The following is a 27,920-nucleotide window of genomic DNA, read 5'->3' on the forward strand; positions in this document are numbered from 1 at the left end:
CATGAGAACATCATAATAGAATAATACCGTTATGTCTCGAGATATCAGAGTCGCAGTATTCACTTCGGTATCAGAATCAATTAGCAACAAGTTTCCAAAGATACCCTAAACTTATACTAAGTTAGCTAAGTCTTTTAATCATTTAGGACCAAAGTCTTGAGTTTTCTTTCCTCCCTTGTCCTCAATAGTCGATACTGCGCAATATTTACATCTCATTGACAACATGCCTTCCTGTTTTGTAGAGGCTCAATTCCCATCAACATGTCATAAGAGTCATCTGATCCAAAGACATCAGCATTACTCAGTATAGCAGCGGCCGACTACGAGGTATGACAGATATAAGCCCTGTCTCTCAATCTGCGGGATCCTCAGTATTAGCCCGAGGGCCCGTTCTGTCTCGCCAATCAACCAATCGCCACCGTGAACCCTGTCAGTCAGCGTAAACTGTTGTGCGTTTCCGAATCGACCCTTTTCCGTATTTGGTATGGCAGGTTGTATTACGATGCGGATCGTGCGCGTAGATAGAGATGCGTATCAAGCGTGTTTTTAGGTGTACTAATTGATGGTCAAAGCTTATGGCATTTAAGCATTATTCAACCTCTGAAAGCAGTCTTGTCTACAGATTTATAGGTACTGTTATGCCCATTGCTAATCACCTCTCGAGCATGATCTTATTTGGATTGACTGATGGTTTGTTACTTGACCTGTGAGTATTTAACTTGATGTCCCGAACTTATTTGCCGCTGAGGATCAAATTGCCCCCCGTACTGTCATCCAGACCTGATAAGTGTCAGATGCAGATACTACCTTCTCAATTGATTCAAACAAAAGTCTTGGTCAGCAGAAGAACTTCTGTAGTTTTTCGTTTAGTCCCCATTCCCTTCCCGCCGAAGGATTCCTTGGCAACATAAATCCCATCAGCCTAGAATCCACCCACCACAAAGAACCTTATGAATAACCTCATATTTGGCCCCCAAATTAGTCTCGATCAGTCGATACTTATCGAATACGACGCTGAGCATCTCCAATACCATGGTTACAACAACTGCAGAGCCAATGCTATGGTAACAGTGAATGCAGAGGCGGGTTGACGTTGCTTCACCTGCCATTTTGGGCCTAGACGCTAGGCAAAAGGAGCTCGGGGAGCAAAAGTGCCAGACTTATCACTGGACCGACTTCCGGAAATGTGTGAAGAAGCTTATTTTGGATATATCTTGCTAGGATCTTTTGATCGGGCTATCGCCTGTGGAGGTTGGAATATTGTGGTGTCAATCGTGAAGATTCGAGTATAAAAGAACGAGACTCTGATCTTCAAATATCAGTTCCTCTCAACTCAGAAACATCAATCAAATCAAGAACAAATATCTTCTCTTTGAGAACTAGTCAACTAATCAACCGCCAAAATGAAGTTCCTCCCCCTCGCAGTCGCCCTCTTCGCAACCCTCACCGTCGCCGCCCCCTCTTCACCCAGCGACATCCAAGCCCGCTCATGCATCTGCAAGAAAGTCGGCGACGACTGGATCTGCACTGGCAGCAAGTGCTACGACAAGGTGAAGCGCGACCTCGTCCCTCGCCAATGCTCGTGCCACAAGGTTGGCGACGAGTGGCTCTGCGGCGGCCCCAAGTGTCCCCGCGATCTTCCCGAGGAGAACAAGCTTGAGAAGAGACAGTGTTCGTGCCACAAGGTTGGAGATGAGTGGCTCTGTGGTGGTCCCAAGTGTCCGAGAAGTCTGCCGGCTGAGGAGAGTGGACTGGAGAAGAGGCAGTGTTCTTGTAAGAAGGTTGCTGGGGAATGGATTTGCAGTGGACAAAAGTGTCCTCGGGACTTGTCGCACCTTATGGGTAAGGAGTAAGCTCTTGTGGAATGGAAATATAGCGCCGAGTAGGTATCGTCTTCCCTGGAAAAGCTTTGTTTTGAGTCTGACACATTCCTAGACCCATTTGTTATTGCCAAGCTCGAACCATCCGGTCGATCGTCAGTCAAATCCACTTATGCACTATTGGGGTCTTGGCAAGAACTAGTCAAAGATGAAATCGCAGATAGTGTCGCATGAATATATGACTTTCAAGTTAAAGTTTAATCACTTATGGTTGATATTACAGTCAAGTGAAAGATGTGCCTAGCTCGTGAGATGATCATCCCAACAACCATTCACGAGTGAGCATTTCAATCGTGCATTGTCTATTTTGTTACTATGTATGAATAATATCAAGGTCATGCTCTCTCTCGCCCCGTTTGACCTTCCATGCCGCACTATGACTTAATCGTACAAGCTCCATAACAAACTCACTAATCTCCTGAATATGCTCAATCTCCTCCATCGGAAGCCTGTCAGAAGGAATTTTGCGCGTGATCTTGCTTATCGACGATAAGATATGCAAGTCGTTATCTGCCGAAGAACCAAGCGGGTGAATCAGGATGTTCATGAAGAGTGGCATCGCAGCCATGGGTGCATAGTGCGATACTATCCATAACGCGTCTTCCTCCCAGAGTTCCACTATCTGGTCCAGGATTCGGAAGATGGACCGACTTGCTTCGATGGAAAGATCAGCGCTGGAGTGGACTACGCTGTGGAGATCATCTGGAAGATTCTCCTCCAAATCGCCGCATTTTCGAACCAGTGTATGGATATTGATGATGGTGAAGAGGTAATCGAGCTGCAGATTTATGAAATATGTCCTTTCTTTCATCCGATCTCTCTCATTCAAAGAGGCAGGGAGTCCAAACACCAAATCTGATGAGATGGATAACCGCGGTCGATAGCTTGCACTGATTGATAAGCGCCATTCTTCAAGCTCATCGTCAAGCTGTCGAACATGCGCGAGAAGTTCACCCTCCGTGTACTTGAACGCTCGTGGAGAACATAGAATGTTGCTTGCATTTTCCTTGATTCTCGCGAGGTTTGTATCCCGCGGAAGGCTGTGGTACCATAGCGTCTGATCTTCAGCGTCACTTATATCGCAGTGATCTGAAGTGAGTAGTGGCGGTTTATCTGTTCGTAGAGACATGTCTTTGTCATAGCAATAACATACCCAGAATAATCTCCGGATGTGGAGTCTTGTTTGGTCGTCGAATGTTGGGATGTGCTGAGGAAAGATTGCTGGTCGTGATAGAGGGAAATGGCCGCCGAGATCGCATACCATGCGACAGGCGCTGGCGAAGCTGACAGCTGCTTCACGACATTGCCCTCGTATCTTATAGCTTGCCCACTGGTTTTGTCAGCCTCTGTCGCGATACTTGGTCGTTATCACATCACTTACCAGAAGAAGAGTTCCCTGCAAGCTATCCAAGCTGGTAATACCACTCACGACACTCAACAATCTTGAAGCCTCACTCACACAGTCCCTGGACTCAAAAGAAAATCCCAAACTATGGGCATCAGTCGTCCTAACAACCAGGGCAATCATAGCCCAAAGGCAAGCCTCAGCAGGCGCCCTCCTCCCCAAATCAACAACCCCCTCGTCAAATGCTCTCCCCAGCGTCCCCTCAAAGAGGCCTCTGTCCAAAAACGGAAAGATGACAGCAGTTTTAGACTTGAAAAATAACTCAACGACATGCGCGCAGATAGGCCTAGGGGGCAGAACCCTCGGTGTTTCAGAAAATGAAACAGAGCCAAGCGGCGGCGCAGGATTACCGAAAATGTCAAAGTTCTCGAGAAATACGCGCTCCCCTGCACCGTCTGAGATCCACTGCCAGCCGCGATCTGATAGAATGCCTATGCCTTTGAAATACCAGTTTGTGCCGATGTGGCAGCGACATAGTTTGTAAAGGGCCTTGGGGCGCGTTGAAGGCGAAACGCCAATCGGACTTATCATCGGCTGGCGAGTGATAGGGGAGGAAGCGAAGCGAAGACTTGTTGGTTCAGACCATGGTGAGGGGCCTCCAACGGACACGTTTGTGCTATTCGTCAATGCCGTTTGAAGCGCCTCCTCGAGCGTTTCCACGCGGCGTGATAGTTCCTGGACGACATCGGAAGTAGTTCTGAAGGGGTCAGTCTGAAGCACCCAATGGAACGGTTCAGCCTTGGCTGTCACAGTAAGTAGAGAAAAAACAAGCTTACCTTTTGTTTGGGTCCTTCTGGATCACTCTATCAAAGGTGCATGTGAGCCCCTGGCTGTCGCACCAGTCACATGGATCACCTTGTGTTTTAATCAGGCATTGAATCTATAGCAAAGGTTTATTATAAGTGTTGATGTCATTGTGAGAGAAGGGAGGGAAACAAAACATGTTTTTATTACCTTTCGCTTATAGCATGTGTCGCAAGCTCGTCGGGGAGGCATCGCGAGGGGATGTAAATGTAATCGGAGAGACGGAAGTGAGACGGGGAGAGATTGACGGAGAGGCGGGTTTCCGTGGGGCAGAAAATGTAATGTAATGTGATGTGATGTGCTGTGTTGGTGCTAGACGTGTTCTAGTGCTGGCACGTGGATGTGCTGAATTACAGTGTTAGCGAGACAGGGATCAAAATCAAACCGTTAGTGATTGTCTGGCGCATTTACCGCTGAGGCCTAAGAGGGGAACTTGTCCTCCTCGTCTCTCGATTGAGAATATTGAAGTAGTTGAAAAGGACAGAATAAGCCTGAAGCGTCCAGACGAGTCGACGTTTCATCCCAATCCCTAAATCTCGATCTGTCAAAGCAGGCCTCCCAAGCTACAGGGTAGCATAAAGTGCTGTAACCTAAGGGCAAACCTTGGACCTGGGCTCGATCGGATCAGCGCTTCCAATTCCTTAACGTAATGCTGAACAATAAGCGAAATTTCTGATATTGCGGGGGGGATCTGATAATTACAACACATACCCGTCACTAAATAAGCTTGATTGGGCGGTATCGTCGAGGGAGGCTGTGCAGATGCGGCAGAAACAAGATCAAGCTGTGGTCAGAGCTCCAATCTTTGATTTCCGTCTCCGATTACATAACTCACCACCCTTTAGCCTAGTTAAATTTTATTGGCTGAGAAAAAGAGCTCCCCTGCTCACCGGCGCAGATCTTAGCTCCATTGAGATCTCGGACTTCCGCTGTCCGATGATATAAGCACTTGTTTCGTTTATCAGATCTTTTAGAGTTGATCCATTGGTGGGACTGTACACCTCTTGTTGGTACCGACAACAGCTCCCCTGTAGTTTCTCAAACTAAGCTTTTAAAGTAGACGCGGTAAAATGATGTTAGCTGGGTGATGGACATTAAATATAAAGTGAAAAAACCCCACGGACTCAAGCACCATGACTCACCCATTGCAGCTCACTGGTTTGGAGCTCACTCATTCCTCTACTATCCTCTATTTTGCCAAGGGCCTAGGACTAAGCTACCATGTCTGGCCATCTTGACCCAAAAGCCCTACTGGATCCTCGCCAGCGCTCCATCAGCGAAGTAGGCACCATATCCTCAGCTGGAGACACCACTGTTGTTCCTAGCATCAAGACCGCTGAAATCCCCCAATATCTCGATGCTGGCAACGAGAAGCGCTTCCCCCACGATCCCAACAACCCCTTCAATCACAGCCCTGAGGTCTTGAACCAATTGCTCGACCCCAAATCCCTCGATGTCCTCAAGGGTCTCGGCGGGCTGCCGGGCTTGGCGCGCAGCCTCAACGTCGATCTGAAAGCAGGTCTTAGCGTTGATGAGCTGAACAACCAGAACTGTCCTCGCATCAAAGTCTTTGGTCGCAATCAGCTTCCAGCCAAGAAACCAAAGTCAATCTGGCGATTGGCATGGATTACTTTTCAGGAAGCGGTGCTCATCATGTTGACTGTTGCTGGTACTATTTCTCTTGCGCTTGGGTTGTACGAGACCTTTGGTGTGTCGCATCAACCTGGTGATCCTACACCTGTTGATTGGGTCGAAGGTGTTGCGATTCTCGGCGCTGTTGTTATCGTTGTGGTTGTTGCTTCGCATAACGATTGGCAGAAGGAAAAGGCGTTTGTCAAGCTCAACACCAAGAAGGATGATCGTGAGGTCAAGGTTATCAGATCGGGCAAGTCGATGCTTGTCAACGTCGCTGATGTTGTTGTTGGCGATGTTATGAACCTTGAGCCTGGTGATTTGATCCCCGCTGATGGTATCTTCATCGATGGCCATAACGTCAAGTGCGACGAGTCCACTGTCACTGGTGAATCTGACGCATTGAAGAAGACTCCCGGTGCCAAGTGCTTCGTCGACGATCCTATGCGCACTAAGGAACCTGATCCTTTCATCATCTCTGGATCTCGTGTCCTCGAAGGCATGGGCACTTTTGTCGTTACCTCCGTCGGCGTGAACAGCAGTTTTGGAAAGATCATGATGTCTGTCCGAACAGACATCGAGTCTACACCTCTCCAGAAGAAGCTCGAAGGTCTTGCCGTCGCTATCGCTAAGCTTGGTGGTGGTGCTTCTCTCCTCATGTTCTTCATTCTGCTCTTCCGCTTCTGTGCTTCTCTTCCTGGTGATGATAGACCAGCTGAGGAGAAGGCCTCTACTTTTGTTGATCTTCTTGTCGTGGCTATTGCCATCATTGCTGTCGCTGTGCCCGAGGGTTTACCTCTTGCCGTCACTCTTGCGCTTGCGTTTGCGACGACACGTCTCTTGAAGGAAAACAACCTTGTGCGTGTCCTCAGAGCGTGCGAGACTATGGGTAACGCGACTTGCATCTGTTCCGACAAGACAGGAACTTTGGTACGTTACATCCTCCCAAAAGAACAACTCTTCTAACATCCTAGACCACGAATAAAATGACAGTCACGGCCGGCCGCTTCGGTTCCTCGAGCTTCACCTCCGACATTCCCGCCTGGGCCACCACCGTCTCCCCCGAAACCCGCAAACTCATCACCCAATCCGTCGCCGTAAACTCCACCGCCTTCGAGGGCACCAACGAAGGCGACGCCGCGTTCATTGGCTCCAAGACCGAAACTGCACTGCTCCAGCTCGCCAAAGACCACCTCGGCATGCAATCCCTCTCCGAAGCACGAGCGAACGCACAAATCGTCCTCATCGAGCCCTTCAACTCCGTCAAGAAGTACATGCTGGCCGTGATCAAGGTCCAAGCTGGATACAGGGTTCTCATCAAGGGTGCTTCGGAGATCATGGTTAGCTTCTGCTCTACTGAGGTTAACCCATCTACTGGTGCTATCGAAGCTTTGGACCGCAAGGCTGCTGACGATGCGATCATGGCTTTTGCGAGGAAGTCGCTGCGTACTATTGGCCTGGTGTATAAGGACTTTGAGGAGATGCCTGATCTTGAGAATCTGGGTGACTTGACGCTTCTCGGTATCGTCGGTATCCAAGATCCTGTTCGAGAAGGTGTCCCACAAGCTGTGCAGAATGCCAGACGCGCTGGTGTTGTAACACGTATGGTCACGGGTGATAACCTCGTCACAGCACGAGCCATCGCGACAGAGTGCGGTATCTTCACCGACGGCATCGTCATGGAGGGTCCAGACTTCCGAAAACTGTCCGAGGAGGAGCTTGACAAGGTTATCCCTCGTCTTCAGGTCCTAGCTCGTTCGTCACCCGACGACAAGCGTGTTCTCGTCACGCGCCTAAAGGTCTTGGGCGAAACAGTCGCTGTGACTGGTGATGGTACTAATGATGCGCCTGCTCTCAAGGCAGCGGATATCGGATTCTCGATGGGTATTTCGGGTACCGAGGTTGCGAAGGAGGCGTCTGAGATTATTCTTATGGATGATAACTTTGCTTCCATCATTACTGCGCTGAAGTGGGGACGGGCTGTCAACGATGCGGTGCAGAAGTTCCTACAGGTATGTCTTTTGTGATTGAGGTTGAATGCGTACTAACCTTTCAAGTTCCAAATCACTGTCAATATCACCGCCGTTTTGTTGTCTTTTGTTACATCCATGTACGACGACAAGATGGAGCCTATTCTCAAGGCAGTCCAGCTTCTCTGGGTAATTTACTCCATCTGAGATGTCGTTGGTGGTACTGACCTCTGTAGATAAACCTCATCATGGACACCATGGCTGCTCTCGCCTTAGCCACCGACCCCCCAACTGACTCCATCCTCGATCGACCTCCCCAACCCAAGTCCGCCCCCCTCATCACCATGAACGTAAGTCACCTCTCACCTTCCATTCACCCTCACCTCTAACAACCCCAGATGTGGAAGATGATCATCGGCCAGTCCATCTTCCAAGTCGTCGTCGTCCTGGTTCTCTACTTTGCCGGCGACTCCATCCTCGGCTACAACACCTCCATCGCGTCCGAAAAGCTCCAGCTCGATACCATCATCTTCAACATGTTCGTCTGGATGCAGATCTTCAACGAGCTCAACTGCCGTCGTCTCGACAACAAGTTCAACGTGTTTGTCGGCATCCACCGCAACCTGTTCTTCATCCTCATCAACGCCATCATGATCGGTCTGCAAATCGGAATCATCTTCATCGGAGGCCGTGTGTTCGACATTGACACTGATGGTCTGAATGGTGTGCAGTGGGCTATTTCTATTCTCATCGCCGCGTTTAGTCTCCCGTGGGGTGTGCTGGTTAGGATCTTCCCTGATGAGTGGTTTGCAAAGGTTGTGTACTTCTTTGCGCCGCCTTTTGTGTGGGCTTATAACTGCATGGCAAGGGGTTGGGCAAGATTTATGAGGTTGTTTAGGAAGAGTAAGAAGGCGGAGGATGAGGAGGATGGCAGTTCTTTGGAGGGGAGGGAGAGTAAGGAGAAGTCTTCTGGTGTTGGGCCAATGATTGTTGAGCCTAGGAACTAAGTCAGGAGATAGTTGGCAAAATTGTGTGAACGGTTGGGAAAATTGGATAACTGGGAAGAACAAAAGGAAAGGATAGGCCAGGTACAATATGTTGAATATTTCGTGGCGATGGTCTGGCGTTGATTAGAGGAACAAATAGCGATAGTACTTTCATTGAATAACTTTCAAACTTCTTCATTCAGTCCGCAGACCACCGAGACAGAAACACCCATGAGCTGTCGACAAGAAAACAGATTTTGAAAAGGATGCCGAAATCAACTGAGTAAAGATTTACTTAAGTCCAGGCTAAATTACCTGAGTCTTTTTGTCGATTAGGATCGAGGTCTTGAGTTTTCTTTCGCCTCTGGGGATCAGTTAGGGCCTCATGAATGTTGCGTCAAAAGATACTACGCAAGCATCACAGGTGCCTATATAGTTTTACTGTCTTCCGACTCATACGGAGTGGCTTGAAACAAATAAAAAGCCGAGTCCCTCTGCCCAAGCCCCGCGACATGGTCATAGCGGATTTCGAAATGTTGGATCGACTCTGGCTTCCATCTACGGGATGACTGCGGCCTATAAGGTTAACCTTTAGGCTGCAAACACAGGTAATAAGTAAAAACACGGTATTTTTTTCCTCAATATAGGCTTTTACCCAGAAGCTTTCACGATAACCATTACATCTTGCTGCAAGCCCTAGGGCATTGCAAAGGGAAGAGACCAAGAGGTATATAAAGGGATATAGCCTCGGGTTTGCATCTCTGCACACACACCAGAAGGTTTCCTGTTACATGATTGGCTCCAATGTATACTTGTCTTAACACGGCAGGTCTGTGAACTCGGCGCATGTCATTCACGAAACCAGGCACCAAAGCTGTAGATAATCGCAGAATAATTAAAAGTGTTCCCGTCGACTCAAACAATTGTCTTTTCAGATCACTCGAATCATTCATCTCAAAGCATCGCCAAGATGGAAGACCAACAAGACAGCATCATGAGCCAAGGCCTCTTCATCGGCCTCTTGGAAATGATATTTCCTGGAATGACATATCTCCCCTACTTCGCCGCCTTCGCCTTTTTGATAAAATACGCTCTTGAATCTTGGTCCGAATCCATTACTGCACGCTCTATCTCCACCGTTGAAATTCACGCACAGGATGAAACATACAACTATCTTATGAACTGGGTCCCGCGCAACAACATCTCCCAAGATAATTATCGCCTCCAAGCTTCCGCTGCATTAAACAACTTTCATTCAATTAGCCAGCATTAAGCGCTGCAACAACTTCTGATAGTGACGGAACTTTTGCTGGGGTGGAGGCGGGTACGTTGACGCGAACTACCCAGGGATAGTACCGGGCGCGGGATCTTACTGCGACACAGACAAGGCTTGATCGTAGACAGCTTCATTTTCACAGTGTCGAGCTCACTGATCTTTGCGGTGAGAGGGTCGATGTCGTTTGACTTAGTCAAATTGCACTTGCACTTGTTCTTCTCCAGCTCTTCCAAGCGAGCATTCATGCGTGCATGGTTGTCGTTTAGCCTTTCCATAAATTAGTCAAGTTCTCATATAGAAGACAAAACATATTCTTACCGAAGGAGGGTCTTCTGCCGCCCTCTATCGACGCTTTCAGCATCCTTAGTGACCGTTTCCAGGCCCTTCTGCAGTTTCTTCTCCAGCTCAGCAATTCGTTCCTCAAAAGACACCAGCTTTTCAGCAGTAGACGCGTTATTTCTAGCCTCTGCCTGCTGTTTCTCTCTCTTATCTTCCCTGGCAATCCTCCAGTCTTCAAATTTCGAGTGTATAGTCCAGGCAAGATTGCACATGGCTACCAGCAATGTGACAGTTGCGATACTGGCCTGCCAAGAGGTCAGGCTAAGGTGATTGTCTCAACCATAGTAGGATTAGACGGGAGGTTTATGAACTCGGACGGGAGGTTTTGTGTAGTGTCTTGAACTAATTTAGAAACAAATCGTATAACAGATTGAATTGGCAACGAAGACAAGTAAAAGATAAACATAGAAGGAGAAATTGAAGAACAACGTTGTATGGCAAGAGCCATCGCTGTTACGGCAGGTACAGCTGGCATTAGCGGGACCTGAAATTGTTGATGTACGGTGTATTAGAGCTGCTGCCAGGTAGGAATAAAATATAAGGTAAGTATTGTTTCAAGACCTCCATTTAAACTGGGCAAATTGCTCGATGTGAGGTTAAACTTGAGGTTGTCACCACACATAATAAGGGCACGTTTTGTTAATTGTTGATTGATTGATAGTTAAAGCTTATGATATCTCAACGAGATATATTAAGCCAACACACTAAAAAATACTAATTAACTTTTGGCTTCTAAAGGCAATATGCGTATAGCCTCCATAAAGATAAGTCTCCTAATTAAAATCAGAATAATATGCTTTTATGATGACTCACTCAGTAACCTTATTGGCAGCTGCTGGGGTATCCCTTGCCCTGCAAGTCTATTCTTTTAACTCTTACACCACCACTTTTACAAAAGATGGCAGACTCTCAAAGCTCGGTATTCTCATTTTTGCGTCGACGTACCCCATGGTCCCGTCGCAGCAACGCCAACGCCAGCGCCGTACAAGACGATGAAGAGTTTCTTCTCGCGAGATCAGAAACAAATCATATCCAAGATATCACAAGCAGTACAAACGAGCTCTACTCCGATAAGACATCACTCTCGGGTCAGACACTAGATTCACAAGACGATACCGGTTCTGATGGCGGTGCACTGCCATGCGGCGATGGTTCTGCTTCTATTCGGTATTGCAGATCCTGCCAGATAGCTAGAGCTGCTCCTGGATATTCTGAGCGCGTTGCCAGGTTAATGGATCGCTTATACTGTACGGGGTGTGAATGCGAACATCCCGCAATACTCTTTTCTCAGTCATCCCGCCAAAAGCCGTCGTCGTCCAGAGCCTGTATCGCACACGAAGGATATTTGCGTGTTTGTCCTCATCTGAAACTCTCATTGGAGGACATCCGTTCTCTGCGGGATGGGGGAAAATCAGTAGATCTTAAATGCAAAGAAGAGACATGCCCATGCCCTGGCGCCATAATCCAGTACTTCCTTCTCAACGACTCGCCGATATTCGACTTTGTGGCGGCCAGATGGACCGCAGCACTAGATGGTCCCAACTCTAGCAGCTCTTTCATGGACCAATGCATATCGAAAACCAGACAACGACATGCACTATATTCGTCATCACTTTGCCCAGCATTTCAAACCACTCCAGACCGCCTATTTCAACCAGATCAGTTCAGAGATTATGCATGGCCCAACGAGGCACCACGGCTTGAATGTACCTGCGATTGTGGGTTTAATGTTTACTACGATCAAGAGAGAAACATGGTTGACGCAAGTTACCGCTTTGAATTGCCGTACAGCCGAGACAATATCAGACCATCAAAATGGATTGAGATGTTAGACCCAAGCAGTTACGGCCACTTTGAGGACTCTGAGACTCAGAATATCACCTGGTGTAACGATCGTTACTGTACGACAACACGCGAGTTAGTTAAGCACTATACTAGCATCAAGTCTTTTGAAGCCGGCTTCTCCCACGGGAAGTTAGCGAAAACACTAGAATATTTAGACAAGGAAGTGAAGGAAATGATCGCAAGACAATCGAGAGCTTAAGACTATCTGCCATAATAGAATATTCGCTTATACTTAAACTCCTAATATTCCATCAAAATGGTCTGATATTGATTTACATAGGCATAGAAATCCCCAGACGGTCCGTGAAAGGACTATTCCAGATCTCCGTCGAGTTCAGCTCCTTATAAACAGCCAACCACCTCTCCGACTCAGGATACATCCTCTCCAAGTCCCCTTTCTTAACAGTATCCAAATCCAACCCCCAATGAACCCTAACATCCTTCCCCTCCTCGCCCTCACACAACTCCTGTCTCATAAATTTCAACAGCTCTTCCCCCGTCTTGACCCCAAACAACATATCCATCTCAACCATCATCGTCGTCCTCCCCTGCTGTGGTGCCAAAAACGCACTAGACTCCTTAACAAACCGCAGCGCAAACGGCCCAGCCAGAAACCACTTCTTCTCAGCAGCTGCTTTCTGGAACAGCGCGAGAATACGATCAACGATGGAGACTATGTCCTTGTTGGCGTCGAAGGATAGTTCCATGGCGTAGGCCTTTACGTCGTCGACGGCGCCGATATTAAGGACTTTGAAGCTTTTGTCGATGTAGTGCTTCACGGGGAGGCTTTTCATAGCGGTGGTGATAATGCCTGGGCTGTGGAGCGGCCAGCGGTTGAGGATCCAGACGAGGATGTCTTCGACCCAGTGGTGTTGGGCAAGGAGGCCGGCGAGCCAGTTGTCGAAGCCACGGCCGCCTTCGCGTTTCGTAGCATTTGAGCATGTGCGGATGGTGGTGACGGCGATGTTGCGGCCAACTGTCTCATAAGGGTTGAGATCAATCTCGAAGTAGTGATTCTGCAGAGGAGCAGACGCAAGACCCCCTGCGAGTTGTGACTTGTAATCTTGCCAGGTCGTCAATGCCCGGACTTCGCTAAGGAAGAATGTTGGTACCACTTCGATGATGTAAGAGTAGACAAGACCGAGGCAGCCCATTGCGATGAGAGCTGCTTGGAACCAATCATCATCCTGCTTGAGTTCCTGAGCGTCGCCCGGGACGAACTTGGCAGGATCTGTGATTCCATCCTTTGGCTCGATCTGATAAACCTTTCCAGTCTCAGAGACAAGTATGATAGCTCGAACAAGGCTGGCTAGGTTTCCAGAATCTTTACCACTGCCATGAGTGCCGGTTGTAACAGCTCCGACAAGAGTCTGTCCATCATACGCTCCCATAGTCGCAAGAGCCTTGCCCATCTTGTCAAGCTGCGAGTTCAAATCCTTGATCGTAATGCCACTCTCAACCAAGACATGATCCGAAGCTTCAGAAGGATCTTTCAATGTCTCGGGGCTCAGCTTCAAGAACTTATTCATCCCATGAGGATCAAGAAGAATCCCATCAGTAGGACAAATGTTCGAGAACGAATGTCCCGAGCCCACGGCTCTAACATTGAGTTTCTGATCCCTACCATCCTTGACAGCTTGGACGAGGTCTGATAATCCCTTGGGATAGCGCAAGGACTTGGGAGTGCATTTTTGCTGGCCGATACAATTCTCCCATGATGTTTTAGGGCCGGGCCGAGGTCTTACAAACTCATCGCCAGGAGGCTTGGTGACCCCTTCAATGGAGTCTTTGAGGTTTTTGATTTCTTGGAATAGTTCTCCGTTCAGCGATGGGTCGATTGTGCGACGGTGAATTTCTTCAGCCAGGGTAGTGTTTGTTGGATCATTGTCGAACTTTTGGACGAGCTCTGCTGCGGATAGGTTTTGGAGATCCATAATGTTCTATGGTCAAAGGTAATATTTGATAAAGAGAAGCGATGATATTATTAGGAAAGAAAAACCAATCTTTGGGCTCTTTATAGCAGATTCGTGGCTTTCTCTTGGGCTTTGCCCAATGTATGTGAAGTGGTCGACTGAGACATATTGGCCGAAGTTCCATTCCCCATTGGATGAATATACGGCGACTACGCAAGCCACAGCCGGACTAGCGACGCGGCACTTCTAAAAACGGGGGATTGCATAATCTATAGCTGGCTAGACCATTATATGGGTCAGCTGCGTGCCCGAGAGTTTGAGCAGCTGAAAATCCATGCAAAGTTATCACATTCGAAACTCTTTGATCACAATCCAGTTGCAGGTCTAACTGTTTGAGGGTGTTCAGCTTCCAAAGAGGTGCTTTCTCTCTGCCTATTTGGCCGCTGCTTGCCTGATTTGGAACGGCTGAATAGTTCAGCTCGCCACATCAAGAATCCAGTGCCAGACATGCACACCTCCAAGTCGCTGACTCTAACCGCCCAATATAACAAGGAAAGCAACCTTAGCAAGGCACTGAGTTCTCTGTTCTGATTTACGCCCTCAGCCACAAGTTTCAAATAGTCAAATTTTAGGATGTTCTCTGCTAAAGTTGACCTGAACGCGCCAAGTGTATTTTTGCGAAGATAATATTGGCCCCATTGAGAACTGGAGTGATGTTGATTATTGAGATCACAGTCTCATCATCCAAACAAAGTCATATACAAGAAGTGTTACACCAACCAGGCCCAGCCCAGCCTGGCCCCATTACTGCTGTCCATTAAACCCCGTAAACCCATTAACACCGTTTCCCAGTGTATCAAAACCAGGATATATCTGCCCCCAATTCACAAACTCCGTCTGCGGCGTCATACCCCCCGTGGGAATAAGTTGCTCAGGCATCATCTGCGGATACAGAACCCCATTATTCCAAGCCTGCACGTCCGCCCCATCCATCCCCATCATCAGCCCCTCGAACCCAGTAGCAGGAACTACCTCATTAACGGTCTCGGGAACTTGACTTCCCCTGAGCGCAGTCCTAACAGTCCGCACGCTGTCTCTATGCCCAAGCATCACGCTGCCGCTCTCTTCAGATCCATCGTCCATGACAACGCCGGAGTCGGGGCGAGGCATGATACCGCGGGGTTTGCGAATGCTTTGTGTTGTTTGGGAGCGGATTATGTCGTTCTTTTTGTTGCTGCGGTTTGTGTAGGGCATGCTTTGCGCGTTGGCGATGCATTGGTCTAGAGTCTCGACGAAGCATTGGTAGAACTTTGTGGAGAGGGTTTCGAGGGTGGCGGGGTTGGAGATTTTGTCGAGGAGGGAGTATTTGAGCTGGTCGAATGCTTCGCGGTACTTGGCTTCGACTTCGAAGTGCTCGATTACAGGCGTGTATTCTGCTGAAGTCAGCCGTGTCCTGACAAATAATGAGGAACGGATACTCACCGTATGGTCGAACATCACTATCGTCATCATCGGGAAACACAATGTTCCAGATCTCCTTCCACTGAACTTCAGGCGAAGTACCACTCGCTCTCTTTCTACTCAACAGCTTTGTGGCAGTCTGAGGATCAATACCACTCTCAGCATCGGCATCAGCGATATCACACATGTACTCTTTTGGTAAGCGCTGATGATCACGCAGTTCTTTGCGCGTGGGAAAGTCACGACTACATCGATCGCAGACAAAAGCAGATGGATCGTCGCGCTTGTGCTGCTTGACAATGTGTTGCCTTGGAAGCGTTAGTAACAGTTCAACGTAAGATTATGGTTACTAACCTTAGCTCAGCGAATTTTGGAAAATAGGTCATTGCGCAGCTATGATGATCCCTCACGTTGAAACGATGAGGATTCCTCTTTCGGAACGGACAGCTCAATCGAAGATTCTCATCCTCCTTGGGATTCGGTCGTGAGCGCTTTGTAGGCAAGTATCCCGACCCTTCACCATCGCTAAACTCATCGCCGTCATCTTCACGTCGACCTTGCTTCTTCCTCTTTCCGCCCCGGCGATCGCCATTAGCGTCCTGGGAGGGTGTAGAGGAGGAGCTTGAGGTTGACATTGTGTGCGATAATTGACCATCTGAAGCAGATTGCCAGATATGCTGGCTTATGTCTTGCGTGAAGTTGGATACGAGGCTTTGGACCTTGTCTTGCGGAATGGAGACGTCGTTGAGGTCGACGCCGTAAATGACCTGGAGTGCGTAATTGAGCACTGAGTTTGCGTCCTCTTGCGACACTTCTTCCGAGTCATCTTCATCATCATTAGAAATATTGTCCGTACGATGCGACTCTGTTGTTGGCGTAAGAACCCTCTCCTCCTTCACAAACGACTCTGTACTGGGGCTGTGAACGTAAGCGACACGATCGCACGGAACCATCGGAAGACTCACCTCGCAGGCCTAAGCTCTTGAACAACAGGTCTTCCATGCGCCTCGTTCAAATTTCTAATCTTGATATCGAACTCAGGATATCCCGTGATAATCGCATCATCATCCTCATTAACAAACATCGAGCAAGTTCCGCTCGATGGATTATGTCGATGGCAGATACGGCTCGCAGGTCTCGACCCATCTAGCGTCGCAGCAGCAAACTGCTCCTGGATCGAGCTCGCATACGTGGTGCTTATCGGACTCGCCAGCGTAGAAAGCGAATGCGTCGTCGCAGAATCAGGAACATTTGCTGAAGAAATACTACTCATTGACGACTCCGTCGGCGACCTGAGACGAAAAGCCCCAGGGGTGAAGTGCAAGCTCTCAGGGACCTTTTTGCCATTTCGCTGGTTTAAAGAGGGGAATTTGGAGAGTGGTGCGTCTCTCATGCGCAGAGGAAGATGGTGAAGACCAGCTTCGCCGATGTAGTTATTATCTCCCATTTTCGCGATGCGTTTTAAGAAAAGAAATGGAGAAATTCTGGAGGCGTTTGTTAGTTTGCGTGGTGCATAAAGGCTGACGCCATTGAAGATGTTTCGGAACTCACAGGGTGAGATTAAAGGGATATTTTATGCGAAAGTTGCAATACAGATGAAACAAGGTCAAAGGAGCGTTGACGACGATTGAAGGAGTGAATTAACCCGGCAGGTTTGACAATAATTAATGATTGATCAAGTGAGAAACAGAAGGGCATAAGCAGGCAGTGTTATATTAATGGAAACAAGGGAGACAGACAAGTCGGACATCCGTTTCACCTCATCTCACTCTCCCTCTCGCACAGGTTGCCTCGCCTGAAGCCTGCAGCCAAAAGTCCTAGACTGTCGATCTAATTGGCAAGGCCGTTTTATTCTGGTCCACTGCGCTGGTATGAATGGGGTAAGACTCGAGATGATCCTTGATGACAGGGGCCTTTGATTCGCTCGTGATGGCCGTTGTTGCATGGGCTGTGTTGCTTGTTTTCCAGGCACCAGAAAATGGACTCGATGAACTGATCAGCCCTACAGTTCCAGCGGTTCCCTGTGGTTCGCTCACGGGTAAACGTTGGGGGCTGATGCCATCGTGTTCATTTCACATCCCCAGGCTGAGTCTGACGTGCGGTCGCTTATCGTATGCAGATGATGTGGCATTGTCGCTTAAATCTGTGAGTAACAGTAACGGCGCACAGCATAATGCAAGCAATCTACTCAATTAAATATGCTTTTGAAGGCACCCGTTTGGAACATGAGCCCGCTTCTCCCCCAACGTCATAAGAATAGCTTCAAACCGCAACTTACTCTCCAACCTTCAAAATATCAGCCGCCCTCAAGACAGCCTTCGCACTCCTCTCAACCCACTCCTCAGCCTGCGTCAAATTCCCCTGATCCAAGCTATCCTGCACCGCTGGAAAAACATCCGCGCCATATCCACTATCCAGCCCCGGTGCACTAACAACATTGTAAAACGAAAACCTACCCGGCAGCAATCCCTCGCTCGCGAAGCCTCGACTAAACGCCTTGTACGCCGCATTAACAGCACTCAGCAGAACAGTATCATTTAGAGCGAGTGCTTGCTTAGCTAGCGTAGAAATGCGCTTTCCTGCTTCTTCAAAGGAAGATACTGCTGAGGAGAGGGGCGTGAGATCAAGCTCATAGGAGGGGAAGCGGTCGGTGAGCTTTTCTTCGAGATCCTCGAAGATGTCGCGCAGGGCGGTTCCGGCGTGAGTGAGATCAAAGGGGATGAGGGGATCGTCGGCGATGTGGTATGTTAGGAGAGTTACGAATTGACCCATTGCTACGTGGAGATGGAAGCCTGGGTCTGCGTACTCGGCCATCCAGCGATGCGTGTCGTAGAGACTGGGTTATGTCAGTTGAGTCATGGCAAAGCCAATGGAATACGTACGTATGGTATGCGTAAACGGCATCTTTAGGACCAGGGCCTCCAGCAATATCAAGCTGTAAAAGATCAGTCACATCCCCTGTCAGATCTTCCGTCACACTTACAGAAGTGATACCGTTGTGATAGAAAGCAGCATAGTCACTACCACTTCCCATAGCAGGCAAAACACCTTCAGTAGCATTGTACCATGCATCATACAACGTGGGCCCAGCGCCATAGCCCTCAGGAAAGATGATCTTCTTCATAGTCTCAATAGCAATGGTCTGGATCTCACCTGATCCAACAATCTCCGCTCTCGGACCAGAAACAGCTGTGTCGAGGTTGATATACGCAACTGTCTTTTCAATTAGTTCTGGAAGATGGTCTTCGACCCATTCTGTGCTGCCCATGAGACCAAACTCCTCAGCGTCCCACGAAGCTAGAATACTGCTCTCGTTAGTTTTCATCTTGTGTTGGGTTGGGATGACTCACATTGTTCGACGAGGCTTCCATCCGTTCTCGACGAGCTTTCCAAAAGCCTTGGCCATCTCAATAAGCAACGCACCACCCGACACAGCGTCCGCCGCTCCACCAGCCGTCCACCCGTCTCTATGATTACCAATGATAACATACTCATCTTCATTCGTGCCATTAATCGAAGCAATAACATCCCATGCCGGTTCGAGTCTCGTGTCCATGATATTCACAAGATTAAGCGTAGCTCCTGGTGCAGGGCCACTATGATACGTAACGTTTGAAAAAGCACCCTTGTAGTTAGTTCTGTTTACTGTTTCAGCGGAGAGGCCGTGGTTGTCGAGAGCGTGAAGGAGTTGAAGACCGTCGCGAGGGGAGATGGGGATTGATGGGATGGAGGGCCCATAGGGGGTTATGTCAGCGCGAGGAGAGTCTTTGTGGGAGGCGTAGCCGATTGTTGAGGGGTCACCGAAGGAGAGGGAGCCCCAGCGGGTGCTGCCTCTTTGGATGGAGGACGGGTGGCGAGCAGGGCCGTCTGGAGCTGTTAGTGTGTATTGATGTCTGGGGATCCTTCATGCTGACCTGGGTAGGGGAGATAGCCGTTGGCTTCTGTAATCTCACCGTCCTCGAGAGGGTCTGTGTAGAGGATAGTTCCAATCATGCCGTGAGCCTACTATGAATCAGTACCTGACTCTTCATAATCTGTTGGTAAGAACTTACCTCAGCGTTCTTGATCTTGACTCCACGGTTTGCGCCACCATATTGAGCCAGGGCAATCTTCCCCTTCAGCTCAACACCAAGATCCTTAAGTTTCTGATAATCCTCCCTCGAACCACGACTACACCCCAGAGTTAGCCATGCAAACAGTACGTCGATGTCATAAATATTCTTACCCCACGTAAACATATTCAGCATTGACCCTCCCACTTCCAGAAAGCGCATGGTACGCAACCTGCTCATTAGGATTCCTCGTCTGCTCATCAACATCCAACTTATCCTCCAACCGCTGCACCTCATGCACACTCCCATCAGGCCTCTTCAGACTAAGCGTACTCTCAATTGGCTCCGTATACGTGATCCAATACTCATCAATCCACGATTCCCAACCTGCGTCGATCCACTTCTTCTGCGTCCACTCTGCTTGAGACCTGTTATGGCCTGCGAGACGGTAACCAGAGGTGTAGTAAAGTGACCAGTCTGAGACAGAATTGTTGTCGAAGGAATTCACGAGGAGAGTTTCGACTTCAGTGAGGACGGGAGGAAATTCGACGACATCGCGCTTCAGGTGACGACTTTGAGATGTACGTGCTGAGCGACGGGCCCGAAGAGCGGAGAGTTCATCTTTGTCGGGTAGACAAGCGTATACACACGCCGCAGCAACAAGACAAGTAGCCAGATTCCTCGTCATGATTCCCAAGACTATTTCAACAATCGTGACGAACTACTTCAGAGCACACATCAGAGAACTACATCATATTTATACTACCCCTCCAAAGCATGCTTGGCACATCTCGTGCGGGGGATTTCACTTACACCCAGTCACGATAAGCTAGCGCTTACACCGCATCTCTGAAAGAGGAATGTCCAAGTTCACGAGAACACGGCATTGCTGCGAGGTTCACGATAAGATGTTGCGTCATACGATGAGGATTTGCTTGGCTCTGGTTGACCTTCCATGTTGGGTCTCGATCACCGCGTAGCGTTGTATTATGATGGTGCGGGGTTGAGGAACTTTTTCAATGGTCCGAGGATTCCGTGAGTTTATTGTGTTTAAGCTTGTTTTTTGAGGTGTTTATCGTGTGAGCTAGACCCGGTTTATGTTTGCTAGGCATCTGGATTGTTTATTAGGCTGTTCTTCGTTGTTGGGAAGGGTCTCTATCCTGGCCCCCCGAGGTCCCCAGGGAGGCCATCTATGAAAACCACGCAGGACACTTGCAGACGAGTGTCACTGGAGGCTAGGCTAGGTAAATTAAACAGTGTATTTTAATTAATAGCTTGAGTCTCATTGGCGAATGACAAAAGTCGATATATATATATTGTATTACACTCTTATCCATTCCATGGTAATTACCAACAGTTCTTCAATATTGAGTACCAGACTTGACCTGCAAACTATTAGAACAAGCTCATAAACGTCGCAACAGCCACAAGTGAAAGACCAAGGCCCCCAACTCGCATCTCACCAGCAGCATTTCTATCATCCGCCGCCTTCTTCTCCGCGGGTTGCCGTACCTTTGTCAAAGTCACATTGAAAGCAGGGCTCTTCACTGCCTCACTAACACCCTCCTCGCCCTCAACAAAAACAAACAAATCCAGGGGCAGGTAATCGTATACCATACGATCTTGCTGGAACCAGGTCTGGCATGCTCCATCTTTGAAGAACAGTTCACTGTCATACTCTGCGTCCGCGGTAGAATTCGTGCGGTCGAAAACAGCGCGCCAGGCTGTTTGGCCCTTCTTGTTGAGGTTGCTGGGATACATGCGGGCGTCGACATATGGAGTCTCTGTGGAGGCGTTGGACTCGAGGGCGTTGAAATTGTAGTTTCCGATGTTGTTCAGGACATCGAAACCACGGACCTGCCAGCTCTTGATCTTGAGACCAGGTCCGCTGTCCATTGCGAATGTAATAGTTGAGTTGGTATCCTTGTCCTCGTAATCACCTACAAAAGCCTCCTTTGTATCATCACGACCGACCTTTTCAATAGCGGGAAGGAGATTTTGGAGAACCTTGCTGAGGATGGTGCCGGTGACGAAGGAGTTTGCAGACGCTTCGAGACCGCCGGTCATGATAGAGATGACGATGTCGTAGTCGGGAATGAGGACGGTTTGAGAGTGGTAGAGACCGAGATCACCACTCTTGGTGTAGATGTCGATGAGACGACCGTCAGAGGTGATGTTGTCACCGCGGAGGATCTCCCATGGACCGCCGACTTGGTAGCCCCATGAAGCGGTGTTGGCCTCTGGCTTCATCCACTTGCGGGTTTGAACGGGTGTGAGGAACTTGTTGCTGAGGATACCATCGGCAAGGAGAAGCATGTCAGAGACGGAAGAGAAAATGCCACCAGCACTGAAACAGTCAGTCAAAGTTATTGCATCGAAATATTTGACTTACGAATCGAAAACAGCAAGAGTAGCGTTCCAGGTAGGCTCCTTGACAGGAATGAAGAGATCATCCATGGGAGGAGTCTTGTCGACATAAGTATGCTTCATACCAACAACGTCAAGAATATCACGCTTGATAACATCCTCATAGGGCATGTCCTCAGCAGCCTCAATGACAAGACCAAGAAGAGCATGGCCAACGTTGGAGTAAATAGGGTTGGTGAAAGGTGCATAAACTGGAGGTCGAAGGTTGACCTGCTCAAGAAGATCTTTCCTGGTACAGGGGGTAGTGCCGGGAAGACCAGAGCAGTTGGGGCCTTTGCCCTTGGGAACCTCGGGAAGACCGTATGGCTGCCATGGAGCTGAGCCAACGATCGCAAGATCCTGAGCCACTATTCACGGTTAGTTGAGTAAGTCGAATGTGGAATGGTGGCTTACTATCAACACCAACGCCTGAGAGATGACTAGCGAGTGATCCGACAGTGATGTCCTCCCACTTCAACGAAAAGATATACATCCCCAGCTGTCTTGTTCAACTCAGGCAAATACTTCAACACAGAAGCTTCCAAGTCAATTTTATCACTAATATGCGCCGCCAAAGCAGTGAAAAGCTTGGAACCACTAGCAATTCGAAAGACAGTGTCTTCGTCTACCTTATCAGTGCCCTCGCCGGGATTAGGCGGTGTCCACTGATACGTAAACAAAGGGTCATCCTCGTGAAGGGACTTGACTCCAATAGAGAGAGCTGAAGTATTGAATCGAGCGCCTATTTGAGCGTCGAGACCTGCTTTGAGAAGGGATGTTGCTTTTTTGACGATGGAGCTTTGGGAAGGGGATTGAGGTGCTGGGAAGACGGCGCCAAGGGGCGGACAAGCTTTTGCGTCGATGAGAGTGAAGGACACAGCAGCTACAGCTGCAATTTTAGAAGGAGAGGGCATTATCAAAAGAATGAAAAGCCAGCGAATGATGATTTGTATGTAACCCTCATGATAGATACGTTGGGGGCTTCCCTTATATACACCATCACATCATCATGAAGATCTTGAGCTTCTCGGATTCCAATGCGTAAATCCTCTCAGCCCTCAAGGCTGAGGAATTTAGCTATATTTTGCGTATAGCATCTTGGCTTTAATCTCGGACAGTGAGTGCGAGCTGAATTAGGAAAAAGAAGTGTTTTGGGAGGATTTAGCGTCTGACTGCGCCTACGATCTGAGTCCGAGGTTTGAGTCCGAGCGGACCAATTGGGGAAGAGGGGGAGTTGCGTGGAAGGATTGGAGCTCTGTGGGGTCTGCTGTAAGGCTGAGGCGCCGGGGGTTGGTCTGAGGGGAGTGGTTATCGTGGATTGGCAGCCGTTGGGTCGTTTCTTCTGTTCTTAATTACTAGTTTTAGCGGTTTCCTTCTAAGTTAAAGTGTATTCGTATTGCAGAGTAACTATTTTCAATCCGAGAGCGAATGGTTTGACACATCCAATATCCCTATCATATTAACGCTGGCACCCGTAATAACCACCATCTTGCCATCTGAATCATTAGCCAAGTTAAACCAGAAGCAATACAACAGTTTGCTATCTATCAATAAATGGAAAATAAAGTTCCATGGATCATTGCAGTATCATCATAGTTAACCGGCTATACCCTTAATCAGCTTCGCCTCATCCTCATAGCTGCTGCGCCCCAATCCATTTAGAACACCCGATCCCAGCGCCTGTCCAGCAAATAAGCTCCATACACTGCCGAGGGGCTCTGTAAGCACAGCGTCAAGATCAAGCAAGGATCATCAACACTGCGGGGATGAAGGATTCAGCCTAGGCCCCTACAATTACAGCGGGCACCCAAGCAAATAAAGGCACCACGTTCACCCACGAAGCTCCTTTCATTTCTTGGGCTCGGACTCTTGATCTCGGACTCTTCCTCGACAACTGAAGCTGAACATCAGCCCTAAGATAGAATTACGTTACTGGTGGACCTCATGTATTCAATTCCGTCACAATCACCGCCCAAGGCTTCGGGCCGTAAGGGTAGTAAGAAGGTCCGCACTGGTTGCATCACCTGCAAGTTCGTAACTCATTCGCTCACGTGCATCACTCACTAACAGTTCTCCAGGATTCGCAAAGTCAAATGCGATGGTAAACAAACACTACTCATCTATCAGATCTTCTTCTAACAAACCCACAGAAGGCAAGCCTTATTGTCTACGATGCATCAAAACAGGTCGTCAATGCGACGGCTACCGTACCTCCCCCAACTCCTCCCCAGAACCTACATCACTCTCCCCAGCTCCAGGCTTCGACACACCCCAAGAAGTACGCGCCTTTGACCATTACCGCCTGCGCACTGCAAAAGTCCTTTCCGGTCCCATCGATGCTAGTTTCTGGGGCGGCGTGGTTCTCAAGATGAGTTCCACCGAACCAGCTGTTCGACACGCCATTCTCGCTATCAGCAGTCTACACGAGGCTGTCCAGGTCAAGAGCAGGAGTCTGAGGGAGATTGATACAAGGTTTGCTTTTAAGGAGTATGGAAATGCGATTACGTCGCTGAGGAATTGGGGACAGAGGAGTGAGCCTTCTGTTGTGCCGCTGCTCGTTTGTGTCTTGTTTATTTGTGTTGAGTTCTTGATTGATCGTGATACAGCAGCGCAGATGCATATTTGCCAGGGACGACAAATTCTTTCTACGCTCGGTGATGGGAGATCACCGGCGATGGAGATGATTAAGCATTCTCTTGTGCCTGTCTATGCGCGCCTCAGTCTCTCGAGCTTCCTCTTCGGCAGCCGGCCAGCGCCTATTCCAGCGCACCTACGCAGCTGGAGCGACATGCCCGCTGTCTTTGCCACCATTGAAGAAGCTCGATATGCGCTTTATCTCCTTCTAGATGATGCCCTACAGTTCAGCACAAGCGCCCGAGCTCCGATCTACAACCCGAATGCGGAACCGGAAGAGATCAGAAAGCTTCAGAACGAGCAGCAGCATCTTCTTTCACAATTGAGTCGCTGGCACGCCGCATTCACCGTCACAACATCAATGAGTCCTCAATCTCCTTCTCTCGAAAACTCACTAAACGTCCTCCGCATCTATCACCAGTCAACTCTTATCTGGGTCTCTACTGCTTTGGACACAGGCGAGACAAAGCTCGATCAGTTCATACCCAACTTTGCAAACATCATCACTCTCGCGTCAACCATCATCAGTTCTGTCCCCTCCAACGCAAAACTAGAGCCTTTTAGCTTCGAGACTGAGATTATACCACCTGTGTACTGGACAGCTATAAAATGTCGACATCCGCTCCTTCGTCGGGCAGCGCTTAAACTCTTGACGCGGAACCAAATGCGCAATCGCAGGGAGAATCTCTGGCATGCGCGTGAAACCGCCGTCATCGCCGCGCGAAGCATTGAGATTGAGGAGTCTGAGTTCGACTACCCTCTCGATCTCGACTTTGCAATGGATCCCTTCATCGCTCCAAGTCCCAGCGGTTTGAGCGAAGTATCCGCCGAAGCAAACGCTGCGTTCGACCTCTTTACTTGTGATCCCAAGAAGATCAAAGTCGACATCTCAAAACCTCCCAGTTTACCTCCCCCGCCCCCATCATTCAGCGATCCAACACCTGAGGAAATCCTGTCTGGTTCACCGTGCAGTTTGGCGTCGAGTCGTTCATCTCCTACTCCTACGCCCGAGCCTGTGTCGCCGATATCAGCAGCGCTTGAGGGTATTCAGCATCTCGATTCTGCAGCGCTCAAATCTGCGAAGCTCGAGTCACCGTATGGTGTGTCGGAGAGCAGGAGAATTAAGAATGCGCTTATTGGACCGGCGGATGATGGTGGTATTTGGGTTACGTTCTTTAGAGACCCTGAGCCGGGAGAGAAGTCGTGGAAGGTTACGAGGGAGTTTTTAAGATGTTGAAGTATTTGACGAGTGGCATGATTGAGTTGGATGTTGTTGAAGATGCTGTTATGCATTATATACCCATGTTTTTCCCGTTCATAGACTGCGTTGTTTGATGTTTGATGCGCCAATCATGAATTTCTTTAAGTTCAAATGTTGACTCCTCTATAAATTACATCGTTTCAATATCGCCGTGCATCCTGGTCGTGTTGGATTCAAGCAGCTACCCTAGACGAATAGTCTGTTCTGGAAGTTGATGTGACATTCACTACCGCCCTGGTAAAGAAAGTCCTATTGTACCTTCATGTAATTAATGCTTTTAGAAATCCAGGTCTCACCTTTCTAGGTTTAGTTGACTTCGTGTTGTGAGGTACAGTCCTCACGGCTTTTGGTGCCTCCATTCGGTTAGGTTAGCGAAAGAGGCGACACCGACACGGAACGACGAATCTTGCGTGAAAGCAATCTAAGCGCAAAGCGTCATTGTTGATGGAACGTCATTAATTTGGGTATCATTATATACTTAAATCCTATTCTCAACCTCTAGCAGTCTCTCGCCTCACAGACTCTGCTACCAGCTTTCTTCTCTTATTCCTCTCGTCCTGCTCAGCCAATACCCTTGCCGTTAACGACGCCGCAAATTCATTGTTGATGCCACTGATCCTCGCATCATCTGACTTCTTATCCTTCGCAGCCTTGTCCTCTTTCTCCACATCATCGCCCTTGCGCTTCTTCTTCTTTTCCGACTTGTCCTTCTTCAGGGCATGTGTAAGCCCTTGGCTCTTAAGGTTCTCGATTCTTTTCTCCAATCGCTCGATATCCGCCTCAGAGTTTGTAAGAAGTGGAATGATGTTGTCTTGCTCGAATTCGGCACCGCACTCTGGACACGCCTTTTCTTGGATCTCTTTCATGGCGACATCGGCAAAGACATGCCCGCAGGGTACCAAGTAGACAGACTTGACAGCAGGGCCAAGCTCCTTCATGGAGATGGGGCATACCCACTTGTCGCCGTTCTTGGAGACCTTGAGCTTCGCCACGTCTCGTAGTGACTTGATGCCCAGGCTCGCGGGGGTGACGTCAACTGGTTCATCGGAGGGCATGAGACCTTTGATGATCGCTTCGTAATTGTACAGACGGCCACGCCAATCGGAGACAAGAGTATCAACGTCGAGGAATTCACCGCTGAGAGCGCAGTGCGCCCAGGCGTGAGAGAGTGATTCAAGGGCTGTCGCTTTCAATTCGGATGTGGTGGGAGCGCGTGCCGCATTCTTGACGAGCTCGCGACGCTTGGGGATGGAGCCGCCGTCGTTACCCATGATTGATGAGTAGAGGATGTCGCGTGATCGAGCAAAATGATGGATCCGGGGGGTGATGCCAACGCAGTGATTCGAGATCCGCAGTGACAGGGATGAACAGCAGGAGGAATAGAGATGGGCGTCGGAGGTGTATGTGGATGAATAAGTTGAGAGTTCTGGAACTCTGAGGCGATTCCAAGAATTGAGTCGAGATGTCGCTTATCGATAAGATAAGGAGGTGGAAGCTTGGAATAGCGGGACAGTGTGATATTCGGATTGTACGGTACGGTTTGCGATACAGAGCTCGGTGCCTTAGTTCCTACAATTACTCATAAAGTCTAGTGACAGATGCTAACATCGCTTCATATATCTAATTCATTATGCTTCTTTTTAAATAATCTTTTCTTAGATTGTCCTTGTAAAGAAGCTACTTGAATATCACTGATGGCTATTGGCACTGTGACGACACCGCAGTAGTGCTCCACCGCTGGCCCGCCATTTCCAAACTTGATCCATCTAATGACCTCCACCCAACCCAAGCTCATCAACCTCCAACTTCAACCTCCCCCGGTGCTATGCACCTTTCTTAATACCACCCCGGTCGTTACCCTCGACGGCGCTCAACTAAACTGGGCGTCTCCCCTCAATATTTGTATTTTGGAAACGTCTCGGCCGCATTCACAACGAACAACACGCGCACGCGCTGCCTCGCTCGAAGCTTAATTACGATCTCCCCCCTCCATCTCGGACGCTCCTCTACGAAAACGCCCGACTGCGATCGAGCGCTCGATATTCAAGTACATGCG

The 27,920-nt window shown here is 48.9% G+C and overlaps 10 protein-coding genes across 10 annotated transcripts; 3 read left to right on the forward strand and 7 right to left on the reverse strand.

Annotated features, from left to right (window-relative positions):
* Positions 1 to 1,403: 1,403 nt before the first annotated feature.
* On the forward strand, positions 1,404 to 1,853 carry FMAN_09535 (uncharacterized protein; the record flags this gene model as incomplete). Its single annotated transcript, XM_041830390.1, has 1 exon — positions 1,404 to 1,853. One exon carries the CDS (start codon positions 1,404 to 1,406, stop codon positions 1,851 to 1,853), a length of 450 nt encoding a protein of 149 aa, XP_041681058.1.
* A 340-nt stretch (positions 1,854 to 2,193) lies between these two features.
* Positions 2,194 to 4,281, reverse strand: FMAN_09536 (uncharacterized protein; the record flags this gene model as incomplete). The annotated part of the gene is made up of 4 exons (XM_041830391.1): positions 2,194 to 3,210; positions 3,262 to 3,982; positions 4,062 to 4,165; positions 4,240 to 4,281. 4 exons carry the CDS (start codon positions 4,279 to 4,281, stop codon positions 2,194 to 2,196), a joined length of 1,884 nt encoding a protein of 627 aa, XP_041681059.1.
* Positions 4,282 to 5,310: 1,029 nt separating this feature from the next.
* On the forward strand, positions 5,311 to 8,698 carry FMAN_09537 (putative calcium P-type ATPase NCA-3 (Ca2+-transporting ATPase); the record flags this gene model as incomplete). Its single annotated transcript, XM_041830392.1, has 5 exons — positions 5,311 to 6,651; positions 6,696 to 7,733; positions 7,779 to 7,880; positions 7,928 to 8,041; positions 8,090 to 8,698. The coding sequence occupies 5 exons, from the start codon at positions 5,311 to 5,313 to the stop codon at positions 8,696 to 8,698; spliced, it is 3,204 nt and encodes a 1,067-aa protein (XP_041681060.1).
* A 1,238-nt stretch (positions 8,699 to 9,936) lies between these two features.
* FMAN_09538 (uncharacterized protein) lies at positions 9,937 to 10,504 on the reverse strand (the record flags this gene model as incomplete). Its single annotated transcript, XM_041830393.1, has 3 exons — positions 9,937 to 10,016; positions 10,063 to 10,220; positions 10,272 to 10,504. The coding sequence occupies 3 exons, from the start codon at positions 10,502 to 10,504 to the stop codon at positions 9,937 to 9,939; spliced, it is 471 nt and encodes a 156-aa protein (XP_041681061.1).
* A 1,905-nt stretch (positions 10,505 to 12,409) lies between these two features.
* Positions 12,410 to 14,071, reverse strand: FMAN_09539 (uncharacterized protein; the record flags this gene model as incomplete). Its single annotated transcript, XM_041830394.1, has 1 exon — positions 12,410 to 14,071. One exon carries the CDS (start codon positions 14,069 to 14,071, stop codon positions 12,410 to 12,412), a length of 1,662 nt encoding a protein of 553 aa, XP_041681062.1.
* Positions 14,072 to 14,854: 783 nt separating this feature from the next.
* Positions 14,855 to 16,958, reverse strand: FMAN_09540 (uncharacterized protein; the record flags this gene model as incomplete). The annotated part of the gene is made up of 4 exons (XM_041830395.1): positions 14,855 to 15,483; positions 15,533 to 15,819; positions 15,866 to 16,429; positions 16,477 to 16,958. The coding sequence occupies 4 exons, from the start codon at positions 16,956 to 16,958 to the stop codon at positions 14,855 to 14,857; spliced, it is 1,962 nt and encodes a 653-aa protein (XP_041681063.1).
* An 827-nt stretch (positions 16,959 to 17,785) lies between these two features.
* Positions 17,786 to 20,251, reverse strand: FMAN_09541 (uncharacterized protein; the record flags this gene model as incomplete). The annotated part of the gene is made up of 7 exons (XM_041830396.1): positions 17,786 to 18,347; positions 18,394 to 18,446; positions 18,495 to 18,816; positions 18,862 to 19,378; positions 19,426 to 19,513; positions 19,564 to 19,681; positions 19,737 to 20,251. 7 exons carry the CDS (start codon positions 20,249 to 20,251, stop codon positions 17,786 to 17,788), a joined length of 2,175 nt encoding a protein of 724 aa, XP_041681064.1.
* Positions 20,252 to 20,958: 707 nt separating this feature from the next.
* Positions 20,959 to 22,883, reverse strand: FMAN_09542 (uncharacterized protein; the record flags this gene model as incomplete). Its single annotated transcript, XM_041830399.1, has 3 exons — positions 20,959 to 21,910; positions 21,956 to 22,337; positions 22,415 to 22,883. The coding sequence occupies 3 exons, from the start codon at positions 22,881 to 22,883 to the stop codon at positions 20,959 to 20,961; spliced, it is 1,803 nt and encodes a 600-aa protein (XP_041681065.1).
* Positions 22,884 to 23,913: 1,030 nt separating this feature from the next.
* FMAN_09543 (uncharacterized protein) lies at positions 23,914 to 25,840 on the forward strand (the record flags this gene model as incomplete). Its single annotated transcript, XM_041830400.1, has 3 exons — positions 23,914 to 23,999; positions 24,048 to 24,070; positions 24,120 to 25,840. 3 exons carry the CDS (start codon positions 23,914 to 23,916, stop codon positions 25,838 to 25,840), a joined length of 1,830 nt encoding a protein of 609 aa, XP_041681066.1.
* A 515-nt stretch (positions 25,841 to 26,355) lies between these two features.
* FMAN_09544 (uncharacterized protein) lies at positions 26,356 to 27,135 on the reverse strand (the record flags this gene model as incomplete). The annotated part of the gene is made up of 1 exon (XM_041830401.1): positions 26,356 to 27,135. One exon carries the CDS (start codon positions 27,133 to 27,135, stop codon positions 26,356 to 26,358), a length of 780 nt encoding a protein of 259 aa, XP_041681067.1.
* Positions 27,136 to 27,920: the final 785 nt, after the last annotated feature.

Source organism: Fusarium mangiferae, assembly GCF_900044065.1.
Source record: "Fusarium mangiferae strain MRC7560 genome assembly, contig: FMAN_scaffold004, whole genome shotgun sequence".
NCBI lineage: Eukaryota > Fungi > Ascomycota > Sordariomycetes > Hypocreales > Nectriaceae > Fusarium > Fusarium mangiferae.